General features: G+C 34.5%; 2 protein-coding genes across 8 annotated transcripts; both read right to left on the bottom strand.

The window, feature by feature from the left end:
* Positions 1 to 691: 691 nt before the first annotated feature.
* On the bottom strand, positions 692 to 3,536 carry LOC147293315 (Serine/Threonine-kinase). 2 transcript variants are annotated; one of them, XM_086234252.1, is made up of 2 exons: positions 3,412 to 3,536; positions 692 to 1,283 (listed from the first exon to the last, which is right to left on the bottom strand). In XM_086234252.1, exons 1-2 carry the CDS (start codon positions 3,438 to 3,440, stop codon positions 692 to 694), a joined length of 621 nt encoding a protein of 206 aa, XP_086090378.1. In that variant the 5' UTR covers positions 3,441 to 3,536. The 2 variants fall into 2 exon arrangements, with proteins under 2 accessions (XP_086090378.1, XP_086090379.1); XM_086234253.1 differs by having other exon boundaries at positions 3,402 to 3,525.
* A 6,085-nt stretch (positions 3,537 to 9,621) lies between these two features.
* LOC147293314 (elongation factor) lies at positions 9,622 to 15,863 on the bottom strand. Of its 6 annotated transcripts, XM_086233225.1 has the most exons (8): positions 15,781 to 15,862; positions 15,455 to 15,484; positions 14,267 to 14,483; positions 13,954 to 14,167; positions 12,029 to 12,339; positions 11,863 to 11,919; positions 10,993 to 11,471; positions 9,622 to 10,357 (listed from the first exon to the last, which is right to left on the bottom strand). In XM_086233225.1, exons 3-8 carry the CDS (start codon positions 14,370 to 14,372, stop codon positions 10,046 to 10,048), a joined length of 1,479 nt encoding a protein of 492 aa, XP_086089351.1. In that variant the 5' UTR covers positions 14,373 to 14,483; positions 15,455 to 15,484; positions 15,781 to 15,862; the 3' UTR covers positions 9,622 to 10,045. The 6 variants fall into 6 exon arrangements, with proteins under 6 accessions (XP_086089351.1, XP_086089348.1, XP_086089347.1 ...); XM_086233222.1 differs by having other exon boundaries at positions 13,954 to 14,490; positions 15,781 to 15,863; XM_086233221.1 differs by having other exon boundaries at positions 13,954 to 14,483.
* Between the last annotated feature and the right edge of the window lie 5,513 nt (positions 15,864 to 21,376).

Genomic DNA, 21,376 nt, shown 5'->3' with positions numbered 1-21,376 from the left:
GATTTTATGCAAGTTATAGATTGCTGACCTTAGTCATGTGAGATTTAGTGTAAGATTCAATTAATTACCTTTAATGACTCTCGCGTCTTTGCAGATTTATATAGGGGTGAGTGGAGTCTATCGCTTTATGAAACAAAAAAAAATTTTCACCATCAATTTGTACCCACACTTCAATTTATTTATTCACATTTTTTTAAGTGATCGAAGACAAGATACTCGTAAAATGCTTAAAAAATTAGAGGTGAGCAACTTGTTTAGCTTTCTTGCCCCCGTAAAAATTTTTATGAATGAGCACTACCACGCATACATAAACGAATAACACACATGATATTTGCTTCCCATTACAATATAACTTGAAAAATATTGAAAAAATTAAATTCTATAATGTGTACTGTCTAAAAAATTGCATTATTAAGTCCAACCTTCCTATTAGTTGCATATTTACAAAAAACTCAAAAACCAATTTAGAAATCTTTTGTTACTAAGCTAATTAGAATTCAGATAGCAAAATGTTTCCCACAAACTTAAAAACCATAACACCATCAAAAAAGTTAATTTTCCGGAAAAGATCAGAAAGAAGAAACTTAATTAAAGACTAACGAGCTAGCCAGCCACATGAAGAAAAGGCAATAATTAAGCAAACTTCGAACTATTATAAATTCTTGTGAGAATTAATTTAAATTTATTAGTATTAATCCTCCTCCTGATGTTCATGAGCCATAACCATTCTACTAAGAGGACTAGGCCCAAGCTTGCTCCTCCTCATTATACTACTTCTCCTTATGACTTCCATTTGATTTCTCCTTCTAACTTGCATCATTGCTTCTTCTGCCACAACAAACCTCCTCATCAAAACATCATCAGTCAATGACTTTCCCCTAAACACTCTTCTCGGCCCTTGATCAGTGCTCAGCCTTACGCTCGGAAAAGTACTAGTACTTCTTTCTTGTGCCGTGGCTGCTGCCAATGGCTTCGATCTCGGGTAACTGTTGCTTCTTCTTGGGGGAAGCTCAGCCCTAAAGACCTCATTGTAGGAAGATATTGGTGCACAAAGACAAACCCTAGTGAATGTAGTGGCAACCTTTAGGGAGGTACATTTTCTTAGCTTATGATTGTTGTTGTGTCTATTATTGGAATTTGATGCGTTTGTGGTTGTTGTGGATTTGGTGATTGTTTTCCAAAGTGTGGCATTGTTTGCTGTTGGAAGTACTTCTGAGGACTTGTTGGAATTAATGCTTCTCCATAGGCTGCCCATCTCTATTGCTCTTTGATACCAAGGCTTCCTATATTGCAAAAACATTAAGTGCATATTGTCATCAATTTCATGCATGAACTCTTCATGAATATTATCCAATAAATTTAAAACATGGTCTGCTTTTCTATATACATCAAGAAGAAATTATGACTATGAAAAAATGAATAACTTTTTTTATTTTTTTGAGGATCTTGGATTCCTTTTTGAGAAGTCAATTTTAATTTAGGCCGAATTGCACAAATACCATACAGACTTTGAGGTTTGTGCGCAAATTTGCCATATGTTGTCATATTTTCTGTTAAATTAGAATATTTTGTTAAATCTGAATTGTAAATAAATTTTTTATTTAAATATAATTAAAAAAACAAAAAAAAAAACCCAAAATTAATATTTTATAAACTTTGAATCAAAAAAACAAATTTTGAGTTTTCCCAGCTAGTCTCTGAACTCTAATATTGTTGTCTAAGACAACTGCCCATTTGCCAAATTTAGATTGAAAGTTTAAACATATATCTGTACATTATATAATTCTTTATATATTAATTGAATGTAAATTAAGATAAAGTACGTTAACAAGAAATTAGCGCAGGAGTCATTTGACAAATTATCATAAATCATAAGAGCATCTCTACCAGCTTAGCTATCTCTTCGATCATCCCTAGTTATATTAGCTTATTTCCTCCCAAAATCATTCTCCAACAGATTAGTTATCTAGTTAATTAGCTAATTTAGGATTAACTTTTTTGTTAGCTAAATTTGGGTGAGAGGAGAGAGAAAATAGCTATAATTAAAGCAACCCCACTTAAAGAATTTTTGAATTCTTTAAATAAAACAGCACAAATTTATCACATATTAACCATAATATCAAATTTTAAGAAATAATAAAATATCAATATTAGCTAAAATAAAGAACATTGCTGGAGTAAAATTTTAAAAGTAATTAGATAAAATAGAATTCTAACTTTTTTTGCACAAATTTAGTTAGAATATAAGTAAAGCTTGTTGGAGTTGCTCTAAGCGAAGGATTTAGAGATATTTTGTTTATCTTGATCGACAGTCCATAGTTTCTAATTTAAATTGCGTGGTCTAGTAGAAATTTAAGGGTCATAATGTATTTTTGAGTTTTACAATTAAATCCTGAACCAGATTGGAATTTCTAATAGACATAGATTAGAAACTAAAAGTCGTCAAGATTAGGAGAGATTATCCAACTTACTAATTGGAAATCTTAAAAATTTCAAAGGGATGGTTTTTGTTTTTCATTTATTGGTTGGGAGGTTGATCAGTTGATGGTTTGTAGGCTCTTGGCAACTTATTGGTCTTGAATTAATACCACAACCGAAGGCCAAGAAGGCCTAAAGCTAGAACTAGAAGGCATCTTTGTGAACCCAACTCGGGCTGAATTGTTGGGCCCTAAAAGAAAAAGGGTGACATCACTAAGCACTAGAAGAATCAAGTACGGGCCTAATTCATATGTGTAGGGCCATATATCCCTAGATGGACCCATTTTATTAAGTAGTTACTGGGCCCAAATGAAAGCAGTGAACTGCTCTCTCTCTCTCTCTCTCTCTCTCCCTCCCTCTCTCCCTTGTTTAGTTACAGAATTCGAAGAGAAGATTCGAATTGTGGACCTTATTTTTAAAGAAGAGAGAATGCTCTCTTACACTTGATATATTACTCTTAAAAGAAAGTCTGTAACAATATATATAGTATATACATATGTCTAGTATTTCATGATCTCAAGTCACGAAATCAACAACCTATTAGTTTAGTGGTATTGATCGATCTTTGTTTCGTTGGTCCAAGTTCTTATTCACATCCTTTATATCAGTTGCTGGAGGTAAAATTCAAAGAAGATAGGAGCAACTCAACCAGGCCACACAAGAGACATGCTGAACTAATTAAATTGCCATGCATATATAATTAATAGTTACTGACATATGAACCTAGCTAGTGTTACCAACAATGCCTACTATGAATTAATGTGTAAAATATAACATGGCAATGAGATCTCTTAATTTCTCTCTTTCAAGGTCCCAAACATATTGCAAGAAACTATACATATAGAACAAAACAATGATCATGTGTTGTCCAAAAAAATAAATATATGATCATGTACATGAGAGAGAGAGAGAGAGAGCATTACTTTGGCATACCTTGCTTGTGAGTTCTTTGGATCTTGCATGAACAAATCCAGGTGAAGTATGAGTAGGAGAGAGCTCAAAAAAGAGAACAAGGAAGTTTCATTTGGGTTGAGAATGAGGAGAAAGCCTTTTGCTACAATTTGTGACTCAAAGATGGGGGGGTTGGCAATGTGCTTCTTTTCTTTTTCTCTCCATTCTTTATTAGAAGCCTCAGTACCCCCTCTTTTTCTTTGGCAGGCGCCAGGCGTGATTCCTCTTGATTTTGAGAGAGAGAGAGAGAGAGAGAGAGAGAGAGAGAGAGAGAGAGAGAGAGAGAGAGAGAGAGAGAGAGAGAGAGAGAGAGAGAGAGAGGAGTTAGTTTCAAAATTCAAAGGCAAAGTAATTGTTGCTTTATATGACAATTACTAAAGTACCCTTGATCACTTTTGAACAAAAACTCTTTATCAAATTCCTTACTTTCTAGCTAGGGCATATGGGCAATTAATATAGAAATTAAGTATGTAGAGGCTTGTAATCATGGTTACTTCCCAATGTCTATGATTATTAGCATGGAGGATAGTTAGAGCATTAATGGGTTTAAACATGCCTGGCCTGCCTTTGTGACACAAGAATCATTTATAGAGTATCAAAGTATATATTACCTCTTTTGGGTTTTGGCATGCATGGTTATATATTGGTTAATATCTCCACCCTACCAACAAACTTTTTGTTAAAATATTAAATTATTAGCATGTTGGAACTCATAATACTGACTATGCAAGTAGTTTGATATTCATTTTCTCATGTGAAATCCCTAGCTGATCTTAATTTAAGTAATCTATATATGTTAATGTAGGCTAAATTATGTGTGCAAGTGTGTTTGTGTGTGTGAGAGAGAGAGAGAGAGACAGAGAGACAGAGAGAAATGGTCCAACTCTAAGGGCATATTTTTAAGATCCAGTGATCTGTTGATAAATAATTGCTAATGGATGGCATCATGATTCATTTGTGGGTGGTGTTATATCCAGAACCCCAAAAGCTGCTGCACTGCACACAGAAAAAAGACATGATGATTGGGGATGTTGGATTTGGGATTGCCTCCATTTAATTACTATTAAATCCTCTGTTATATACATTTAATTAATTAATTTTAAGAAAAAAGAAAAGCAAGCTAGGAGGGAATCTAGCTAAGAGCCCAAGCCTCCTCACCAGCCACAGCTAGCTGGTCATTTTAATCCCAATTATGATCAGTTTTGCCCAGCCAACCTTAGACAAATTAGAAATGAGCTTCGGCCTACCTTCAAATTAAACTGGGCTATAAGTATGTGTGTTCAAATTCTAATACAAATTTTGATGACCCCAAAATTTTTCACAGCTCCTAATCAATACTAGTTGTGCTCAAATTAGAGAGTAGTAAATGTAATTAGCTAGGGGTGTAACCTTAGTTTGACAAATGCTTTTTTGGGGTCAAAAGCGTCCAGGGCTTTCAGTCTTCTTTTACTTTTGTACATTCATGTAGACCCTGGAAATCATTTTTTCCACGTTGGAGTTTGGACTGGAATGAAGAGCTTACTATAAAAGGGGAAAGGGACTACTGGTGATAGAGTTAAGGGTTTTGCTGTTTTAAACTTAATAATATTCTTGTATAATTAAAAGGGCAAATGACCAATTTCTGTCCATAGTTTGAAATGGGTCTTGTTGTTTCAATTGAAGTAGTTTACATTTCTTTACAATTGAGCTGAATTTTCATGTAAAAACTAAAAACCATGTGGAACGTTAGTTTTTGTAAGTTTAGGGGCGTTCAAATATTTTGAATATAAGTAAGCGTTAGTAAGTTTACTTCTGCATTGATAAAAGTAAAGGTTTATTGTCTAAATTTTGAATGAAATTTTAATTTTGGACTTAGATTGTAACAACATGTAAATTACGATAACTTAATTAAATTGAAATTATGAGGACCCAAGTGAAATAAGGGTCAAACTACGGAGCCAAATTAGTTATTTACCCTAATTAGAAAGACATGTAATTTGGATTGCACTGAATTATTAGAAACTCTAGTTACTCAGTGATATTCAGGATGTCTTGTGTCCAAATATTATTTGAGATGCCAAAAGCATTATGGATAAAGCAAATAAGTAGAATGTTGTATCCTAATTGCGAAGATTGTGTATTGCTCTCTAACACATACCAACAGTTTGGCTCTAAATAATGCTTCCCTTATTTCACTTACAGTGTGTTTTTGGATGAAGTAATTATAGTTTTCATAGAAATTTATAAATGATGGAATTTAAAATTTCATCATTAAATTTCCATCAATTGCATTTTCTATTGTTTGGATATATGTATGTAGAATTTAGAAAATAACAAAAATTATAAATTTTCTTGTTTGGGTAACGGATGTTATTTAAAAATTTAAATAGTGCAGTGATAAAAAAAAATTAAATAATTGTAGGAGCTCGAGTTCCCAATCGGATGCTTCATGGCTAATATTGATTGATATGAACTTGTTTCATGCCATTATAGCTGAAAAAGTCCTTATGAGCTTGTTTCATGCCATTATATCATTTTCACACACACACATATATATATATACCCATATTGATTAATATGGATGGGTATATATACTCACACACATATTGATTAATATGTTTTAAACATACCCATGTCATAGCATACATATATATATATTAATCAATATGTGTCTTAGGGATGCTTCACGGCTAATATTGATTGAGATGAGCTTGTTTCATGCCATTATAGCTGGAAAAGTCGTTAAACCCATGTCGTAACACACACACACACGCATATATATATATATATACACACTCACAGACCCATGTCGTAACATATATATATATATATACCCATATTGATTAATATGGGTGGGTATATACAAGGAGTGTAATTTCGATTTCGAGGAAATTTTCGCGGAAATTTTGATTAAAATTTTGATTTCGATAAAATTAGACAAAAACAACGGAAATTACTATCAAAATACGGAAATTTTGAATGAAACTTGACCATATGTTTATTTAACATATTATTTACTATATAGATAAAAAATATCGAAGAAACCAAATTATATAGTAAGTTTCATGTGATATAAAGTGAATATAATACGCGCTGGATGCAAATACTATTAGAAAAATGGGTCACTGATTAATAATTATATAAATAACACCTATACCCTAAATCCTAAACTATATACCCTCTATATACCATATATCATGTAAGGCTATAACCCTCCATATACCCTATACCATGTAAGGCTATACCCTCTATATACCCTATAAGGCTATACTCTATATATACCATATACCGTATATTATTAAATTTACTCAACCCTACCTCCTAAACCATAAACCATCAACAATAAACCACTCCCTAAACCCTAAATTACATTAAACTTATATAAAATTATAAACTTAAATACTCCATAGTGATATTTAGTTTATAAACTTATATAAAATTACTAAACCCATATTATAGTTTTTCTAAAAAAAAAAAAAAACCATATTATAGTTTATATTGTTTTAAACTTTTAATTAGGTTTTATTACATTTTTAATACCCTAATGTCTGACAAAAAAACATATTTAAATATGTAATGTATATAGTTTTAGTACAAAGTTTTTAATTAAACTAGTTAATACCCATAAATTATGTAATTATGTTTTTTTTTTGTACAAAAATTATATAATTATGTTTATATAGTTGGTTAGTTTATATATTTTTTTTATTATTAAATTTTTTATACTCGATATTCCTAAAACTCTAGAACTCTAAAAAATTATAAAACCTATTAGGCTATTAATTCCACCAATTTATAATACTAATACCCAATATGCTGATCGCCAAAAAAAAAAAAAGTAACACTAATACCCACCTGCTTAAAGGCTTACAGCTAAAGCCTTTCCCAAAATAAAAAAGTTAAAGCCTTGAATAAGCTTTTGAGTATATTATATTATATTTGTTATTTGTTAACCACTTAACTAGTTAACCCTAGTCATATGGTGAAACACATATCTTTTCACTCCTTTTTCAATGTTGTGCCGCCGCTCCTCTCTCTCTCTCTCCCCCTCCCTCTTCTTCATCTTTGTTTCTCAGTTCTCTCTCTCTTGCATCTCCGTCACCTCACTCTATTTCGCCGTCGATCTCTGTTCTGGGGTCACGGGGGGAAGCCGGCCGGGAGGGGGGGCTAGGAAATGCAGAGAAGTCGCCGGAGGAGGGCTGGGAAATGCAGAAAAGTCACCGGGGGGGGCTGGGAAGTGTAGATAAATCACTGGGGAGGGTTGGAAAATGTTGAAAATGGATGGGTTCGAAATTTCGCCGAAAGTTTACAAAAATACACGTGTGCTAGCTTCGAAATTTCGCAAAATTTTTGAAATTTCACCGAAAAATTATCGAAAATTAATAGGTATGTTTTAAAATTTCGGGGCTCCCCAAAAACGAAAATTTCGGCGAAATTTTCGAAATTTCATTCCTTGGGAGTATATATACTCACACACATATTGATTAATATGTTCACAGACCGTGAACATACACATGTCATAGCATATATATATATATATATATGTTCACTGACCGTCGTAAGCCGTGATCAGATTGTGGGCCAACATATATATATATATAATTGTTCCTCTACCTATAAATTTTATTTGCAATCCTTCGTAGACCCATGTTTCAATTCTCCCAAAAAAAATTTATAGATTAACCATCAAATCATATTATAAATCAGAGAGAAAGAACACATGAGTATTTGTAGTGAAATAAAATTAACATACGTGAAAAAAGAAACAAACTAGCAAATCTCTTCATTATAGCAGACTATAGCACCATGGTGACTGATCTGGTTGGGTTTTTGTCATTCTGCTTCTATTTTTGTAGGGACTGGGCTGCTTTGAGATGTAGAGAAGCACCTATGTACCTACATTTGTTTTTTGGGTGGGATGGAAAAAGAAGTCCCGCTTGTTTTTATGAGTAATTTCGTTTTTTTTAGAATTTCCAAATTTATACCCACTTGGAAAAGAGAATTCCTGATTGTATAAGAATTGTAAATTGACGCCTATTTTGTCGGAATTTAAACTCAGGATTTTAGCTCTGTAAATTCCACAAATATTTCTCTCGTAATTTGTGAATTTCCCTATAATTTGGCCAAACACGGAACTTTCAATTTTTCACGCGTGAAATACTGACTTTTTTTTAAATCCCAATTTTTTTTTTCTGCATCCAAACACATTGTTAAAGACATAGTTTGTCAAATAACAGAGAAATGAAGTGCAGAACTATCAATAGTTTTAAGAAAACTTTCGATAGTGTACACAGTTGCCAAATAAGATGGTGAAACTATTGATAGGATTAATTAGAAAAACTATCGGCTGATTGAAACAGTGTACATACTATTGATCGGTTTTATAAAAGCTCTCAGGTGATCGTAAACAATCAATATTCTAATAAAACTTTCAAAATGATCAAAACAATGAATACATGATCTAATATTGACCCAAATGTTTATTCAAAAAATTTTCATGATATGCAAGTAATGTACTTGAAAGAAAAACATGAATGCAATGCATGACACTAACCTGGATAGCCTAGCCTTGAGGGTCAACACTATCTTCAAGTTTTGTTCATCAATCTTCAAACCTCAATACTTGTGACTTCTCAAGGACACTCAAACTTACACAAGACACACTATCCTAGGGCTTACAACCAAATGAGGTTTGAGTTAGGGAAATTGTCGACATACAATTCTTACATTTACATTCTACTCTCTCACGATATGTTAGATTACGTGAAGAGAGAGAGACAAACACATAAAGACGTATGTTCCCGTCCCATGCAAGTTGTTCTTCTGCAATAAACCAAAGTTTGAAATGATGACACGACACAATTATTCGTTGAGTTGCAAAACTCCTGAGTTGCACTGATACGAGAGTTTTATCATGTGTGACCCTAACTATAGGTGGTCCAGGCCTTATTTGACGAGCTGGTGTTGCTCTAAAGCCCTACTGTAATGGGCAACACTGAGCAACGCTGTTGTGGAAATTCTTTTCTGCACTACACTATTTTATGACACTAAGTGGCTTATAGGATGTTTCAAAGACAGATAACAACATAGTTTTGCAAGGCAGAGAAGCAGGATCCACATAATAATATTCCATAATTCGGTCAGGAACTATTTAGTTTTATTTGGTTAACCAACATGGCAACCAAATGATCGTGTCATAACTCATAAGAACTTACGAGTGCAGTGTCTAAGAATGTTGCTCAAGAATGAAGCCTCTTACTGAAAAATAGTGTAAAATAAAAAATAAAACAAAGTTATGCTTTCAGAATTTATTGTTGTACAATGGAACACAAAAATGCTAACCACCTCTTCACTTTGAAAATACCAGCTCTACATATCAGTTGTCACAACTATAGCCTTTCCCACTTAATCAAGAGAACTAATACATTTGAGTGGTGGCTACAACAGTTATGGCTCTTGCAACTGTGCTGTGTGTGGCAGCACTGCATACAAACTTATGGAGCCATTTCCCTATATACACCAATATGCTAATTCACCATGACTGACTGTGAACAGACATTTCTGTCAACTTATGTAAAAAAGAATGGGAAATGTCTCTGTAATTTCATCAACCGGCATATGTGAAAGAAATGTTAACTCACTGGCTATCAGGCTCACCCGAGCATTTCTTGCTCCAAACAACTGAACCAGCTTTTCGTTCCCCTCTCTTTCTCTTGTTTCTAGGAAAATTTACATCTGAAGCTAAATATGATTCTAGAGCTGATTGCTCCTGAGGAGCAACAGCTCTCGCCATGGGATCAAGTTCTGATGATGGAGTAGGACAAGGACCTTCTTCTTGTTCACCTTTCTCTGGTTGCTGAAGTTTCTCTTTGGGTTGCTCACTTATCCTTTGGCAAGTGTGCTTCTCTCCTTCAGCTGCCTCATTATGTATCAAGACATTATCCACAATCTGTAAATTATAATATTACATACACAATAATAAGGTAATTAATGGACTTGCCCCAAGATTTTGGGGCTAAGGATGGGAAAGATATGATATAGGTCCTAGGTTTGAATCTAGCAGAGAATCAATAGGTAATCAATGCAATCATTATTTAAAAAAAAAAAGAGAAGATGAATAGGTAACCAATGGAATCTATATATTACTGCCAAGTGTACTTAATCATCACATATAAGCACTAAAAGAAGAATATAAGAAACTTGAAAACATGTATGTGACTGCTTAAAGATTTTATATGAAGACGTTATGGGACAAGAGCCAACCCTTGAATAATAAAGAAAATGGAACCAAAATCCAATTTGGGGGGGAAAAAAACAGAAAGAAAAACTTTCAGGTGTTAATCCTGCTTAGAAAACAAATCTAGCTGACAAAAGTCAGCATGTTGAAGTTTCTGAAGACATGGCATCCAGTATGTCAATCCTAATTCCTACCATATTTGATATATGATATGAATTTATCATCACATAGCAAAAATATTTTTCTGTATATTTCAAGTACTTATTTGAAATTCAGTAAAAAGATTGTGAAAAAGTCAAATGGGACATTGTGAAAATAATAAATTATGTTCTGTAGGGAAGGCTTACATCTTCGCTTGAGTCTCCAAACTGCGGCTGGTGGAAGGTGACATCAGTAGCAGACAACAGTCCCATGGTGCTTTCAATTATATCAGGAACAGGGATAGCCTCCCCAAAACTTGAAACTACACTTTCAGGCATTACCAGATCTCCAATATTATACTCCGATATCTGTTGGGTTGAAGTATATATGGCTCCGGCAGATATTGTCTCTCCATTGCCGGCAGAAAATGCTGGACTATGGGCAGAGCTGGTCTGTGCATCACATGGTACAAGAAGGCTCAAATTTTCGGAGGATGAAAACCTAGCAGCATTTTTGGACATCACCAAATCAATTTGATTCTTCAGCTTGTGGACCCGAGAGTGCACTGTCTCAATTTTCCAAAGGACATGCTCCAAGGATTTATCACCATCTCGGAGCTCAAATAACGACCAGGCATCAACAGTGCTGAGTTTATCATTGTAATCAGCACTCTGCTCTGTGATTACTACCCCCATAGCAACAATAAAATAAGTTCTTCAAAGTCAAAATTCAATGGGAAAAAATTATGCTTGAACATATCAATACAAGAATACTAGACACAAACAACAAAACATAACGAGGAAATAATATTCTCATGCTGTATAGATTAAGATTGGCAAGAATGAAGGATCCTACAGATCTTACATGCCAAACATGTAAATGCATGCAAACTCATGCAAATATAAACTAACAAATTGGAAAAACATAAAAAGAACTTTTGCTGTTTCTTTTTCTAGTTCTGATGCAGGTAATGAGAGAATTTTTAATATGTTTCATTTTTTTAATATTACAATAGCTTGACATGCCATGCCTGCTATGCGATGAAAAAGAAACAAAATATTGTAAGAACTATTTACCTGCATTACTAAAATCATCAGCGACAGAAGTGCTATCAGGATCATATCTCTTATTTTCTGCAATACATAACAATGCTAAGCTAAACAACCTCGCAGGAGGGGGATTTTATGAAGGAGAGAAAATGAGAAAAATTATAGTGTATTAGTATAAAGAAGAAGCTCCAACCAAGATAGGAAAAGACATTATGATGTGACATATATGATGCTATATCAGTTGTCTCTTCAACTCTCTTGCGTTTCCTCCTCTTCATAGCTTTTTTTCTGTGGCATTGACTAGAAAATGGCAATGACTTTGAACCAAATTCTTCTACAGTAAGTTGGTTGAATCCTAAACGTTTTCTTTGATCATATGCTACGGCAAGCTCTCTGGAATATTTTAACGCTTGTGATTCAATTTCTTTAATTCTTAATTCCACCCATTTGCAGCGCCACATCACAGGACGTATAAAGGTCCTCCAGTGATTTGTCAACTTCTTCCTGAAACAGAAACACAGGCAGATGGGATAGATAAGCCAACAGAAATACTATTGCTGACCACATCCAGAAAATATGTTACAAAAATATCAAAACTCATGAGCAAAAATGAAAAAAGGAAAAAAGAAAAAGTAGAGTAGTTTTCTAAGCGGGAATACTTTTTCTATTTATTTCACATTAGCATACGGAAAATATATCTATGCTCACCAAAAAAAGAATATTTCTAAAACTGGAGTGATTGAAAGAATCTCTGCCCAGTGTTTTTGTATTCTAATAAAATAGCAAATAGCAAACTAAACCCTTGGACTGGACCAGGTCAAACTGTTGAGCCATTTAGAACATGACCTGAATTATTTTACTGGGTGCAGAAAGGGCAAAATTAATAATAGACACACCATTAAAAGTACAAACTACCATTTCAAAGAAATATAAAGCTAAAGAGTGGTCTGGTATAAACTGTATAATGTGGTACTGCAGAAAAACATAAGTTTTATATAGATATTCTGATCTGAGATTTAATAAATTTTCTACTGTCCAACATTGACTTGTTGACTTGCTTTCTATTTTACAAACAATAATGAAATTTCTTGCCTATACACTGGCTTAAGGTGTGAAATGATTCATCTCTTGAGCCAAAAAGTTTCATGTTTGGATTGTTCCGGATTTAAAAAATTTACTAAATCAAGATAGTTTTCTGTCACACTGACCGTTCCTTTGTGAGAAGCACACCGATTGCTTATTTTACTTTCCAAGAATTATCTAAATAATTAACATTTAGTTATTAGTAAAAGTTACATGTTTAGATTCTTCTGATTAAGTCAAAACTTAATCCATCAATCTAGAAAACAACAAAATAAAACCATAAAGCTCCCCTCAAGTAAGTGAAAAATAGAAAATGCCATTAAGTTCTCCGAAAGATCTCTATTACAAATGGAAAGGAACCCAAACCTATTCTTTCTATCTAAAGAATATTAAACTTTTGACTTAAATTAAGGCCATGACCCCCTCCCCCAATTTCCAGCCAAAAGTATTAGATCCTAGCTCTGCTTTGTACATTGTTCATAATACTGTAAAAAGTAACCTTGTGTGAGAAGAAATGTCCCACAATAATGTGACACCCATCAAGTTAATTAGGCATGGACCTATGGATGACAGTCTTACAAAACTAGAAGAGAAACAAAAAATTTTCACAAATAGAAATTCCTCCATCTTATTCTGATGATGGACATCAACGTAGATATCAATCCTTAAGGAAAGAGAATGGTTGTGTTTGTTTGAGTGTACAATCAGTTACTCATGCACCCTCAACTCTCAGACCAACTTATTATATAAACAGATCCTGCCTATTGAAAAAAAATCTAAACCAAGCAAGTAATAATGTAGATCTGCTACACTTTTTACAGAATACAAAGAAATAGATTTCTACTAGAAGCTTAATCATGTATCAACAAGTATTCATGTTACAGCTTACAAGGTATAAATAGAAATCACAAGCAGATATACACTAAAAGGAACAGTCCCGATACACTTCAGAATTTTCATTTACAGAAAATTATGAAATTAAAATGATTGAAATGCAGTATTAAAATAAAAAAAAAAAAAAACCTATACACACACCTTGTTTGAAATGCAAATGCATCAAAAGCAGATGTCAAACCATTGTCCGCAAAGAACTGAGATTCCACTTCACCCTCACTAAATCCAGAAAAATTCTCAGTATCAGATATAGTGTCAGCAAATGAGCTTGAATATTCAGTTGCATCAGGGTCCTCACTTTCAGTCTGCAGGCTGTTATGACTATTTCTGCTTTCAATTATATCAAGGTCCTCATCTGCCATGCACATTGGAGCTTTATCTTTTCCATTCAAGAGAGATTCAATCCTAATGGCTGTGTCCTGACAGTTATTCATGCACCCTAAATCCTCCATACCTGAGTTTGTTAAGGAACTTCTGTTTTCTGTATCAAGTTCAACTTTTGGGTTGATATATGGTTTACAGTCTTGATCAACATCCATGCATGGTTGTGCAGGAGCCATACCAGGAGAATTGAAGAATAAGCTCTGTTTTATTGATTACTGATGCTTCAAAAATTTCCATTATAGTTGTCCTGAAACTAGATTCAACCAGTTCATGCTAGCAACCTGCTGCTGGATCCTTGAAATAAAGAATATAAATTTCAGGTTTAGTCGAAAGTCTGATAGGACAAGAATCTTTCTAATTTTAAAGTTAAAAAAGAAGAACTAAAAGAAGTGAACCTAAGTAGAAATCAATGTGGAATGTTTGAATGTCAAAAGTGAGGATTTGGGTTTTACTCAATCACTCAGGTGAGTTGCAGCCACCTGAGTGACTGCTATAGAGTGATTAGCTCCAAGTCATGGGCTGTGTGTCCAATACAACAGCTTTGGTCAGTATCATGCATACTAAAATGTTCTTTCAAACAAATCTTCGGAAAAAACAAAAGAGATCAAACAAGGTGTATGAATACAAGGACAAAATTACAGTGAACATATTGTGGGTACAACTCGCACTCACTATGCTGACAAGAACCCATATATGATTGTACAACTATACATCACATGAATCCAAGAAATGAAGGACTATGTGATAAGACTCAGCAATGGAATTTAGTTATTATAATAAAGAAAGAAAAGCCATTTGATTTTGAGCTCAAATAGCAAATGAGAAGTTTGTATTGCAATTTGTAATGGTATAATTACCCAGAGACTCATTGTATTGTAAATTTGTAATTGTATAATTACATTGAGTAATAGGATTTAGGAATTAAGTGGTAACTTTGGTAAAAATGAGAAGTTTCCTTCCTCCCAATAGAGTTTTATCAATAAATGAAACTTCTTTATACTAGCCAGCCTTTAAAAAACATGTAAGAAAACGAAAGTAAAAAGAAGAAACAGAGCACAATTTCTTTACTGATGAAACGAAATCAAATTAGCAACTTAGCATGGGACAGAGAATTCACCAAAAAACTTTCAACCCAATTTCTAGCATGTCTTAATGTAACCACTTATGTATCTACGTATGTTTTAATATACATGTATGCATGCACGTACTTGTCCATCAAATTTGAAAATGAAGTAAAACAAACAGAGAAATTGCTTACCCAGACGGTTAACGACCTCCATTTTCATAGCTGATACACACAAGCAGACATGTCACACATAAATTTAACCACATATTTAAATTATATAGCACTTACTATAGAACAAAAACAAGTATTTGATGCTATACATATATATATATTGTAAATGTAAATCCCATATACCATGTATGACTTTGAACAGACCCTGAACTTATACACAGAGAATTCATGCAGCTAGCTATGAATTTATATAATGATCAATATCATGAATTCATGCAGCTAGCTATGAATTCATGCAGCTAGTCTATGTATGTATGAAGATGAAGGGAGAGAGATTGAAGGAGTACCAGTGAGAGTAAGTGAGTGAGTGAAGTGAAGTGATAAGTGAAGAGCTGAGGAGTAGTGGCGGCGTTTTGAAGGTCCAGAGAGAGAGAGAGAGCGCAAAGCAGCGAGTGATATGAGTGAGAGTGTGTAACGTTATAAAAACCTAACACACACGAACTTTGGCCCCCTGCGCTTCCCGCTTTTGTTAACACGTGTGGTGCTCTTTTGTTGAACCGAAACGTGGCTGACCCTGATTGGGCCAGTCTCACGAGAATTTCCTTCTATTCCATTTGTACGAGAACAAATTGCTCACCACCGTCTCACCACCCTTTTCTACTATGGTTAATAAATAAATAAAAATATTTTTACTATTATTTTACATTTAAAAATAAGGTTCGTTGACTTTAAGTACCAAATTGCAATATTTTTTTTATTTTAACTACCAAAATATTTATGTTATTTCACTTTAAATACTAAATTTCAGTTTAAATACCAACTTTAAGAAATATGGTTATACCGAGCTGTAACTGTTCAACAGTCATAACTTTTTTTTATTGATTTGTTGTTTTTTCAATATTTACAAGGCTTAAATTTTAATGGTTAGTTTATGGGTTATAGGATTTCATTTCCCAAGCCTAAATCAAAAGCCCTAAATCAAAAGCATTAAACCTATATAAATTTTGAATTTTTATGAAATTGAAATAGTCACAACTGTATGACAAACCGATTTGTGACCTAATTCAAAGAATCCATCAGCCTGGACCCAACCCGATCTAAACTTGACATTTTCCCCTCCCAATCACCACCTGTGGCCAGTACAATGGCGATTCTCATCCTTACCGCGGTGCCGATCGACATTGATGCCAGAAATCCTGTGGAGAGAGTTCCTTAAGTTGGAGAGATTTTTAGATGTAACTAATACACCGCTACGTGCTATAACTAATATATGTGTCATAATATGCGTAGAGGCTTATTCGTATAGTCCTCCATGCCCAGGACATCTAAATGCAGTTTTGACTCAGTCTTCCTCATCAATGAAAATCTTATTATAATTAATTGCTGAGATAATTACACATTTTGTCCACTTATTTTATACCTATTTCAATTTTGGTCCACGATCTTTTTTAAGTTCTGTTTTGGTCCACTAATTATTCTTATTGTTCAATAAAGATCCAGATTTGTTTTCTCAAATTTGTCCTGCCTTTTACCTTATCTAATCTAAGCCAAATTCAGCAAACATTTACTTGTTTTAAAGCTATGCATCTTCTCTTTACAACTCTATAAATATTATTCAAATCGAAGTTCTAAAACTTAAGATAACTGGCTCCAAAGTAGAGTACCCGAAACTACTAATTTTTCTTAGAAAATTTTTCAGATTTTTCAAACTTCACCAAACTTCAATTTTCTTTTATTCTAATACTCCAAATTGGTTCCTATGACTAAAAAATGATGAAATATAACTTATACTTCAATTATAATTGAAGAAAACACAACCAAAATGATTTAAAATCATAACTTAAAAAAGATTGTGGACCAAAATTGAATTAGTTATAAAATAAGTGGACCAAAATTGAACTTAAAAAAGATCATAGACCAAAATTGAACTAGATATAAGATAAGTAGACCAAATTTGTAATTTTCTCTTAATTGTCAAATAGTAACAATGATGACACTGCCAAACAGTAGTAATTAATAATTAATTATCACTGCCACCAACATGGACACTTCTCTCTCCCTCCACATCCTCAAAAATCAATCTCTCTCTTGGTCTCTTTCAAAACTCACTAATTTCAAGCGTTTCTTTAAGTTTCTTTGTTTTAGCTTTTAGTTGCAGTTAAGATCTACCAAATACACCACTACATTTCGTTTTCCCCTACTGCTAGCTGTGTTTGCCATTAACAAGAAAAAGCAAAAAAAAAAATTCACAAATTTTGAGAGAAACCTAGTATTGCATTTGTCTGCTTCTTCTTCTTCGCCGGGGAGTTGGTGGCAACGAGCTAGGTGTTGTCGAGCTCGGTGGCTGGGTACTATCGGGTCGAGCTTGGCAACGGAGAACCAGCGCGAGAAGACGGAGCTCCAGAGCTGTGGTTGCGGTTTATGTTGTCGACAACGTGAGCTACACAAGCTGGTAGAGGCTTGAGCTGCAGTAGGAGGACCGGCTTGGTATCGATTTTTAGAAATCGGGCTGGGTTGTAGATCTGGGTTAAAAAAAAAAACCCTTATTTTAATTTAAAGTTTAATTATTTTAATTTACTTAAAAGGGTTGTTATTTGCACACTTTTTTTTTTCTTTTTGCACACCCTTTTGTAAAAAAAAAAAATTAAAAATCAAAGGAAAAGACACATCTCTCCTTTTCACACCCAAAAACCAACTCCATTTTTTCTCTTTTGCACACCCCATCAACAGACCAAAAAAAACACACACACCCAGCCCTTTCATCTCCCTCACCCGACCACACCCACCCACGCAGCCCTCCCTCAACAGCCCTTTCTTCACCCGACCCACCCACCCATCTACCCAGCCCCCTCCCTCCCTCGCCCGACCACCACAAGCAGCACCCGACCTCACCCCCAACCTCTTTCTCTCTCTTTTTTCTTCTCTCCTCCCTCCCTCCCTTTCTTTCTCTGCTTTCTCCTTCGTTCGACATTGGTTTGCCGAAAATTTGAGTTTCCTTCGGCAGCCACCCACTGAACACCCACAAACCATTCGACAAGTAGCCGCCGAACATCCACGACCCATTCGGCATTTATCCACCGAACCAGCTGCGATTTTTTTGTTGGCAGTGGTGCTTCGTTGTGGTTGCAGCAGGTTGAAGCGCGATGTTGCAGGCGAGCTCGGAGAAGGGTGGGGCTCGGGTGCTAGCTGGAGACGATGTGCTCGGCCATTGGTGTTGCAGGCGAGCTCGGAAGAGAGAAGAAAAGAGATAGAAGAAGGTTGAGGTTGAGGGTGAGGGTGGGGGTGGGGTGCTGCTTGCGGTGGTCGGGTGAGGGAGGGAAAGGGCTGGGTGGGTGGGTCGGGTGAAGGAGGGGAGGTGGGCCTGGTGGGTTGAGGCTAGAGGGAGGGTGCGACGGGGTTGGGTGGAAGGGGGTGCGATGGGGCAGGGGCTGGGTGGAGGGGAAGGAGGTGGGCTGGGTCGGGGCTGGAGGGAGGGTGCGACGGGGCTGGGGCTTGGTGGAGGAGAGGGAGAAGGTCGGGTGTGTTTTTTTTTTTTGTCTGAGAGTAAGGGGTGTGTTGGGTGAGGGGTGAGTGTGTCTTTTCCTTTGATTTTTGCTTTTTTTTTTTTTTTTTTACAAAAGAGTGTGCAAAAAGAAAAAAAAAAATGGTGTGCAAATAGCAGCCCTCTTTACTTAAATATCATTGCAAATATATTTTATGTTTGAAATGACAAAATTACTCCTTCACGTCAGCTAGTCTAATAGTGGTGTAGACGAACTTAACGAAATTGGGAAATCCAAGATATGAAATGCATTTTTAGTGGGTCATGTGAGACAAAAAAATGTAAGGGGATAAAGTGAAAAAAGTTCTATAAACAAGAGGTATTTGTATGAATAAGTCTATTTTAAATGGGTTTAAAAGTCTAAATCCAAATTTAGACCTCAGTATTATTGGTGTTGCAAAAATTGAAATCTAAAAATTTGACACTATATAAGGCCCATAATGTATTTGGGTTACAAAATTTGGGTCTCATTGTAGTAAAGGGGAAAGAATCCAATCATTCTTCTACATTATAAAGGCCCAAATTGTATACCCACTCCTCTCTTCTACCCAAGGAGTGAAATTTCAAAAATTTCGGCAAAATTTTCGTTTTCTGGGGGTCCCGAAATTTTATACCATACCGGTTAATTTTCGTTAACTTTTCGGCAAAATTTCGGTAAAATTTCGGCTGAAATTTCGAAGCAGCCTCACGTTCATTTTTGTAAACTGTCAGCGAAATTTGGCGACTATACACTCAGATCAGCATCTGCCCAGCCCCATTTCCTTCCATTTTCATCTTTCAGATCTCTCTCTATCTCTCTTCTTTGTCTTCTCCCCCTGCGCAACACCTTTCTTTCTCTCTTTTCTAATTCTCTGTCATCTCTCTCTCTCTCTCTGTCTTCTCCCCCTGCAACAGAACCAGCGCGCACCCAGTTGCCTCCGGCCTCTGGCGTGACCCCTTGCATCCTCCCCCATCGTGACCCCCTTGCCCTGCAAGCTAGGCTGCAAGTCTTCAACCAAATAGTCTACAACCAAGTTTGCAAGTCTGCAAGTCATATGACTTTTTTAACTTTGCATATTGGATATTTGTGGTTTACAGTTCACGCATCTAAAATCTAATATATTCTTAAAAACAAAATATCTAATATGACTTTTTTAACTTTGCATATTGGATATTTGCCAAATATAAAAAAAAAATCATTTCTTCTGAAAATTGAATTTTTTTTTTTTATCTAGCTGGAATTATGGCCGACTTGATTTATTTTTGGTTTTTTTCACACATTTTAAATTTTTAATTATGTTTTAGAAAGTGTAAGCCTTTTAACAATTTAACATAAACGCTTTAATAATCTACACAACTGTTGGTATCAATATCCATTTGACTTGATGTTGGTACAATGGTATATGCCTTTTACAAATGTACACAACTCACAACTGTACAATCATGTTCATAATTTTTAAAATAATTTTAAAAATATAAAAGTTCTACTTACTGCTTTACTGGTACTCCACCGAAAACACAAACAACATGCACCACTTAAATGAGGTCTTGAGTGTCACTTTATACAACAAGGTGATCAGTCAATCTAAGAACACACTTTTAATTGTTTGATTGTTTGTACTTTTTTTTTTGTCAAGAATTGTTTATACAATTATACTTATTAATTATATACCTCTTTATATTCTATTCTGATGTCAGTAACTCAGTACTCAGTTATATATGGCTATATATATAATATATGTGTAAGTGTGTAACAAACTAACAAAGTAAGAATTACCAATGATACATGATATACTCATATAAATCATACATGTAATGAGTATATGAATCAAAATTAAGTGTATGAGTGTATCCATGTTATAAATTATAATATTTTGGTATCGGCTTTTATTTTGCATATAAAACTTTGGAGACTGAGTCGTACTGCTATTATGGCCCATATGAGGTGTTATTTATATAATTATTAATTAGTGACTTATTTTTTTAACAATATTTACTTCCAGGGCGCATTATATTCATCTTATATCACATGAAACTTACTATATAATTTGATTTCTTGATTGTTTTTTATCAATATAGTAAATAATATGTTAAATAAGCATACAATCAAGTTTCATTCAAAATTTCCGTATTTTGATTTCCGTCGTTTTTGTCTAATTTTGTCGAAATCAAAATTTTAATCGAAATTTCCGCGAAAATTTTCGTCGAAATTTACATCGAAAATTTAATCGAAACTGAAATTTTACTCCTTGCTTCTACCCAAGGAAGAAAATTAATGCCCATAATATTTTCGGTAATTTCGCCGAAATTTCGCGAAATTTTGATGCCTCTTTAGGTGGGTTACTGTCATTTTTTGGAAGAAATTAATGAAATTTGGGCGAAATTTCATTTTAACTCAAAATGGCAGACTGCTTGCATTTCAC

This window comes from Dryas octopetala, chromosome 2 (genome assembly GCF_963921425.1).
Source record: "Dryas octopetala chromosome 2, drDryOcto1.1, whole genome shotgun sequence".
Lineage (NCBI taxonomy): Eukaryota > Viridiplantae > Streptophyta > Magnoliopsida > Rosales > Rosaceae > Dryas > Dryas octopetala.
The sequence above is the reverse complement of the archived record's forward strand: the minus strand, read 5'-3'. Positions and strand labels throughout refer to the sequence as shown.

What these genes read in the sequence shown, in the direction of transcription:
- LOC147293315 (XM_086234252.1), bottom strand. Translation starts at nt 3,440, where the DNA reads ATGCAAGATCCAAAGAACTCACAAGCAAG. An exon ending in CCAAAGAACTCACAAGCAAG is followed by an intron (nt 1,284 to 3,411) that starts GTATGCCAAAGT and finishes TTTGCAATATAG; the next exon opens with GAAGCCTTGGTATCAAAGAG.
- LOC147293314 (XM_086233222.1), bottom strand. Translation starts at nt 14,372, where the DNA reads ATGGCTCCTGCACAACCATGCATGGATGTTGATCAAGACTGTAAACCA. An exon ending in GCATTTGCATTTCAAACAAG is followed by an intron (nt 12,340 to 13,953) that starts GTGTGTGTATAG and finishes TTTCTGTTTCAG; the next exon opens with GAAGAAGTTGACAAATCACT. An exon ending in TAATGTCTTTTCCTATCTTG is followed by an intron (nt 11,920 to 12,028) that starts GTTGGAGCTTCT and finishes TATGTATTGCAG; the next exon opens with AAAATAAGAGATATGATCCT.